Source organism: Enhydra lutris, unplaced genomic scaffold (genome assembly GCF_002288905.1).
Source record: "Enhydra lutris kenyoni isolate GAN:26980312 unplaced genomic scaffold, ASM228890v2 scaffoldscaffold40, whole genome shotgun sequence".
Classification (NCBI taxonomy): Eukaryota; Metazoa; Chordata; class Mammalia; order Carnivora; family Mustelidae; genus Enhydra; species Enhydra lutris.
The window spans coordinates 3,834,424-3,841,536 of record NW_019154124.1 but is presented as its reverse complement, the minus strand read 5'-3'; the positions used below and the strand labels follow the sequence as shown (position 1 = coordinate 3,841,536).

At 45.2% G+C, this 7,113-nt stretch overlaps 1 protein-coding gene across 1 annotated transcript in view; it reads right to left on the bottom strand.

The window, feature by feature from the left end:
• The window catches only part of LOC111155328 (EF-hand calcium-binding domain-containing protein 10-like), a 9,772-nt gene extending 2,863 nt beyond the window's left edge, over positions 1-6,909 (bottom strand). Inside the window, exon 1 of the mRNA XM_022515472.1 lies at positions 6,798-6,909. Coding sequence (XP_022371180.1) covers positions 6,798-6,906 — 109 coding nt within the window. The 5' untranslated portion in view covers positions 6,907-6,909. The remainder of the gene's footprint in view (positions 1-6,797) is intronic.
• Positions 6,910-7,113: the final 204 nt, after the last annotated feature.

The following is a 7,113-nucleotide window of genomic DNA, read 5'->3' as shown; positions in this document are numbered from 1 at the left end:
TTACACACACACACACACACACACACACACACACACACACACACACACACACAGTGATTATATATTTCTTTCAAAAACTTTTTTCCTGATGGGGCGCCTGGGTGACTCAGTCGGTTAAGCGTCTGCCTTCGGCTCAGGTCATGATCCCGGAGTCCTGGGATCGAGCCCCGCATCGGGCTCCCAGGAGCCTGCTTCCCCCGCTCCTGCCTGCCACTCGCCACTTGTGCTCTCTTTCTCTTTCTGTCACATAAATAAATAAAATGTTAAAAAAAAGACGATTTCTTGAGGATTTCATAAATATATAAAAGCAGGAAAGTATAAAGAACCCGTCAACCCACTTTAACTTAAAATTTGTGGCCAGTCTCATTTCACCATCATCCTATCCAGGCCTCCTCTTCCTGTATTGTTTTGAAGTCAATTACAGTGATAATATTTCATTAATAAATATTTGAGCATGCATCCCTAACAGATAAGGACTCCTTTTGAGATACAACTGACATGTAGCATTGTGTAAGTTTACATAACATGTTGATTTGGTACATTTTTAATTTGCAATATGATTGGCACTGTAGTATTCGCTAACACCGTCACCACATATTTCTTTAAGATCTAGTCTCTTAGCAAGTTTGGTGTTTATCATACAGTGATACTGTCTGTAAGCCCTATGCTGTGCATTAATTTCCAAGAATTACCTTACTTGCCCTCAAACAACAGCTCTCCTACTCCCCCACCGCTCACCATTCTACTCCATTTCTACAACTGGCTTTGTTGGATTCCCTGTATAAGTGGTGTCTTGCAGTATTTGTCTTTCTCTCACTTAGCTCATTTAACCTATCCTCAAGGGGCATCCTCGCTGCAAATGGCAGGATCTCCTTCTTTCTCATGGCTGAATAATATTCCATTGTACAAATATACCACATCTTCTTTATTCATTTATCTGTAGACAGACACTTGGGCTGTTTCCATACCTTGGCTTTTGTGAATTATGCAGCAGTAAACACGAGTGCAGATACCTCCTTCAGACCCTGTTTTCATTTCCTTTGGATATACACCCAGAAGTGGAATTGCTGAGGCATATGGTAGTTCCGATTTAAATTTTTTTTAAGATTTTATTTATTTATTTGACAGAGATCACAAGTAGGCAGAGAGGCAGGCAGAGAGAGAGGGGGAAGCAAGCTCCCCACTGAGCAGAAAGCCCGATGCGGGGCTCGATCCCAGGACCCTGAGATCATGACCTGAGCCGAAAGCAGAGGCTTAACCCACTGAGCCACCCAGGCGCCCCTGATTTAATTTTTTTGAGGAACCTCTATACTGTTTTCCATAGTGGCATTTCCCTGATAATTAGTGATGTTGGGCATCTTTTTTTTTTTTTTTTTAGTAATTGCTACATCCAACATGGGGCTCAAACTCATGACCCCAAGATCAAGAGTCCCATGTTCTCCTGACTAAGCCAGCCAGGAGCCCTGCCTTGCCCATTAAAAAAATACATATTTTATTTACTTGTCAGAGAGTGAGAGTGAGCGAGCACAAGCAAGGGAGTGGCAGGCAGAGGGAGAAGCAGGCTCCCCACCAAGCAGGGCGCCTGATGCGGGACTCGATCCCAGGACCCCGGGATCATGACCTGAAGGCAGATGCTTAACCGACTGAGCCACCCAGGTGTCCCACTTTTAAATCAATTTTTTTGCTATTGAGTTGTAGGAGTTCTTTATACATTTTAGATCTTAAATGATACATAGTTTGCAAATATTTTCTCCTATAGGTTGCCTTTCCATTTTGTTGATTCTTTTGTGGTGCAGAAGCTTTAAATATGATATAATCCCAGCTGTTGGTTTTTTCATTTTGTTCTTTGTGCTTCTGGTGGTGTATCTAAAAAATCATTGCCAAGACCTGTGTCAGGGAGCTTCTTCCCTGTGTTTTCTTCTAGGAGTCTTATGGTATCAGGTTGTCCCACAAATTTTATGAATTGAGAACACTTTTTCAATATAAAAAAGCTGGGGCGCCTGGATGGCTCAGTCAGTTAAGCATCTGACTTCGGCTCAGATCATGATCTCAGCGTCCTGTCCAACATGGAGCCCCATGTTGGGCTCCGTGCTCAGCAGGGAGTCTGCTCCCTCTCCCACTCCCCCTGCTGTTCCCTCTCTCAATGTCTTTCTCTGTCAAATAGATAAATAAAATCTTTTAAAAATGAATTTAAACACTTATTCAAATAGCACCCACACATTGTGATTACGTTTTTAGATCTCTCTTGTGCCTTTCTGTACAAATTTTAACAGACTGTAGAAACAATTGGGTTACTGAAGGCAATCCCACCATGTATGTGGTCTTCTGTCGCTTCTCTCTGAACTACTTACCAAATTCAGAAAAAGAAAAAAGGCCAAGTTTGAATTTCAATTTACTACTTTTCTTTTTAAGGACAGAGTAAGTAAATAATGCTAATGGAACTTGGTGTGTTTTTCTGATGAAGGATTTTTACTGTATATCCTTTAGACTACATGAGATGCTATAATATTTAAGTCTAGAGTCTATAATTGATACTCCACCTGCTTCTAAAAATGTTTTGAAAATGCTTACAACAGAAGTAATAAAAATATTACCTTTAAAGAAATATTTTATTTTTAAGTAATCTCTCTACCCGACATGGGGTTGAACTCACAACCCAGAGAACAAGAGTCATTTGCTCCACTGACTGAGGAAGCCAGCTTCCCCTAAAGATCGGACTTTTTAAAAACACGAAGAGGGGCTGCCTGGCTGACTCAGCCGGTTGAGCGTCCCACTCTTGGTTTCGGGTCAGGTCATCTCAGGGTCCCGGGATTGGGCCCCACGTCAGGCTCTGCACTGGTCATGGAGTTGGCTTGGGATTCTCTCTCCCCTCTCCCTCCCCTTGCCGGTCCGCGTACTCTCTCAAACAAATAAATCTTTAAAAAATTTTTAAAATAAAACATGAAGGGAAGATCCAAATGTTACTAACTACCCAGGTTACAGAAATGTCAGCCGGTAATGACACTCAGGTTTTGGAAAACAAAACCGCAAGTTCACATCTTAATAATAAATGCTAATAATTGTTGAGCCCCCACTATCGGCCTGGTATTCCCCATAACCATCACTTCCCCAAGACCACAGCTAGTATGAATCCATAATGTGCTCCCTAAAATGTGCAGTAAAGCCTAGTTAGTAGGGAGTTAGTAGGGAGCACTCTACTAACTCAAATATGGGAAGCATCTGGAAACCCCAAACCTTGTCAGCATGATGGTCTCTGTTGAGATTTTCCTCCTCCGTAACTCTCAAAGGTATCTTATCCTCATTTAACCATTCCCATAGCAATATCTCTCACCTAGGTTACTACAACTGTCTCTTTTTTTAAAATGAAATTTTAATTCTATTAAAGGCCTCTCCTAAGCATTTATACTCCCTCCCTCCCTAGCACAGAATTGTCGCTAGGAAGTGACACGTTTTCCTACCGAATGACTTCAGGTCATGTTAGGTTTTGCTGTTAAATGAGTTATGAAAATCTGTTAGTTTCCAGAGCTGATAGAATTCTGGAGTTGAGGATGTGGGATTGTAGACCTGTTCCCTCAACAGTAGTAACACAATCAAACTGCCTAGACTTATTTTCCATAAATCCCTTTTTAAAATTTTTTTATTTTTTTTAAAGATTTTATTTATTTGTTCGACAGAGATCACAAGCAGGCAGAGAGGCAGGCAGAGAGAGAGAGGAGGAAGCAGGCTCCCTGCTGAGCAGAGAGCCAGATGCGGGGCTCGATCCCAGGACCCTGAGATCATGACCCAAGCGGAAGGCAGAGGCTTTAACCCACTGAGCCCCCCAGGCGCCCCCATAAATCCCTTTAAGATCCAAGCTTTTCAAACTGGGATCCATGTCATAATGCCAGAGGCTTCGGATAGACCCGAGGTAAAGATAATGTTTCTTCCTGAGAATCAATCATACTCTAGTGAGTAATGTGAAACATTTATAGTAAGAAATGGGTATTTCTGTAGAACAAAACTTGTAAATTTTTATGGTAATACAAGTGACTCCAAAGAAACTTGTCAGGCAGCAGCAGGCTAAGGTCTCAGATACCAAAGGTACAAGTCCCCTCTTCTCTGCCATTAGGAGAATCTGGGCAGGAACCTTGGAGAGGCATTGCTCTATACTCTGGACACCAGCCAAACCCTTCCTTAGCTTCTCCTCAGTATTCTTCATCTTTTTCCGGCCCCTCCCCACTCCCTTTGGAGTTTGTAAAGATGTTTCAAGAAGTTTACATTGTGGGGTGCCTAGATGGCTCAGTCGGTTAACTGTCTGCCTTCAGCTTGGGTCATGAACCCAGGGTCCTGGGATAAAGTCCCACATCTGGCTTCCGGCTCAGCAGGGACTCTGCTTCCCCCTCTGACCCTCCCCCCTGCTTGTGCTTGCTCCCTCTCTCTCAAATAAATAAATAACATCTTTAGAAAAGGAAAACGTTCGGGGTGCCTGGGTGGCTCAGTGGGTTAAGCCTCTGCCTTTGGCTCAGGTCATGATCCCATGGTCCAGGGATCAAGCCCCATATAGGGCCCTCTGCTCAGCGGGGAGCCTGCTTCCCCGCCTCCACCCCCCGCCCGCCTCTCTCTCTGCCTTCCTCTCTGCCTACTTGTGATCTCTCTCAAATAAATAAATAAAATCTTTAAAAAATAAATAAATAAATAAATAAAAAGAAATAAGAAAAAGTTCACATTGTTACAGGGCGTAACAGCATCTCAGTTTCTTACATTGATAATTATTTAAATTATGAACGGGATAGGATTACAATATTAATTGTGTAACTACTACCAGACCTCCCCTTCCTATCCTCTGCTGAGAAAATTTGTCTTTATCTTAGATTCTCTTTCCCCCACCATGCCTTCTATAGGAGAATGCTGCTTTTGCCAGACGAGTTCAAAGCCTTTTATGTTAAAGGAAAAAAACGAATCCTTGAGATACTACATTGGTTGACATTAGAAAGAGCTTGAGAGAAAAAGGCCAGGAAAGAAGCAGGAAACAGAAAAAAAAAAAAATCTACAAACTAAAAAAAGACCACAAAGTACCTACTAACACAGTGAATGAGAAAACAAACAAAAACAAACCCACTTCAAGGTATATAAACATTTAGAACAATAGGGATAAAGGGCGCCTGGGTGGCTCAGTGGGTTAAGCCTCGGCTTTCAGCTCAGGTCATGGTCTCAGGGTCCTGGCACTGAGCCCCACCCAGAGCCCCGCATGGAGCCCCAGCAAAAAAAAAAAAAAAAAAAAAAAAAGGACACGTATTTAAAAAAAGAGAGAGAGAGAGAACAACAGGGATAAAATAAAACTTCCAGAAGAGAGAAAAAGTCTTCATTAAACAGGTCAAGAATCTGATGACGTCATGCCATCAGACTCTTCAGAACAACTGTGGCAATCAGAAGACGAAGGGGCACAGCCCTCCAAATTCTGAAGGCAGTACTTTCTGAGAATTGTATCTACCCTAGTTATCATGTTTGAGTGTAGGATGAGACACTACCATACACGTGAGTTCTCAAAATATTTACCGCTCCAAGGAAGCAGGCTCCTTGGTCTGTCCTCTAGAGGAAGGGAGAAAAGGCAAAAAAAAAAAAAAAAAAAAAAAAAAAAGGGGGGGGGGGGGGGGGGGAAAGAGACCCAAGCACCATAAAACAGGCTGTAAGCAGAGGAGAGAGGTGAAAAGGTTAAGGTCTGAGAAGAGAGAGGGAAACCCCTGAATTACAGCCACACAGCAGTGCAGCTGGGCCATCAGTCTAGTCCGGAGCAAGAAGACAGAGCTGGGGGATGCCCTGGGGTAGGGGAATGGTTACACCATGACTCTCCTCTCCTAGACTCTCCTGTCCTACCTAGAGGGGAGCTCTGCTTGCGACAAAAAGAGAATATCGATGACTGAGTAGTAATGACACAAAATTTAAGTCAACATTTAAAATGTGGTATTACTAATTTCCAGGAAATCAACAAAGGAAATACAGTCATAGCATGCTACACGGATTCGCTGTGGATATTTGCCTAATAATAATAATGCACATTCTAAATGCTGGCCACACCAAAACTGAATTATAATTTTACTGGGAAGGTGGGGATGAGTGGGAACAGGTGTTAAGTGTACATGCATGTCTGTAAGCGAGCTGACGTTTCCTCCTACACAGTATAAAGCTAAATCTAAACCCCGGGGGCTGAGGGGACATTGGTAAGTAGCAGTAAAGTCTGTGATCTAGAAATATCAAGGAGTTGGCAATCATTCTTTACAACAGGAATCTGGGGCAGGGAGGGAAACGCTGTTTTTCTCTATAAGCCTTGGGGTGCTTTTTGACTTTTAAACCCCATACGCATATACTTTTATAAAAATCGAAATGAAACACGTGATGGTTGCCAGCCGTAGGGTTAACTTATATATTACCCTTTCAATCTTCCCCACGTGTCCACAGCTCGGTACTGTTCCCCCATTCTCCAGAAGAGGACCCTGACGTGCAGGCCCTCGCCCACACTCCACTAGTGTTAAGGACGACCCTCCCCCGAGCCTCTCCCCACCCGCCGCGAGCCTCCCCCTACCAGAGCCCCGCGCACCTGGCCAGTGGCCGGCACAAAAGAGGCCGTTCAACCAGTACTCGCTTGACTGAGGGCCACAGCCGCCGAGAGGCCGGGCGGGGAGTGCGTGCTGCGGGGTCCCGGGGAGGCGAGCGGGCGGGCGGTGCCGGCGCGCAGGGAGGGCGGTACCGGGAGTTTCTGGGAACAGCCAGGGCAGGGAGGCGGGTGGGAACGAAAGCCGAGCGGTAGGCAAGACTCTTACCCGGCCGGAAGAAAAGTAGGGTGCTGGTGAGATAGTTCAGCAACTCCATAATCCGGTGTTTTTCCAAGTAATTCCTGGCCTCCAGCTCCCTGCTGCCGCCTGCCCGCATGGCTCAGCGTGAGGGCGTTGCTAGGCGACCAGGCGGCGTCAGGGCCGTGGGGCTCCACCCCCTCCGCCCGGCGCGGTCGGCCTTAGCGGGCGACCTGAGACCGGAGTTCTCCACTTCCTCGCGGAGAGGAAGCCTGGGGCGGCGTGGGGTGGCGCCTGCGCGGAGGCTGAGGGTGGCGGGTGCAGAGCCCCTGGCTGGCGGAGGGTC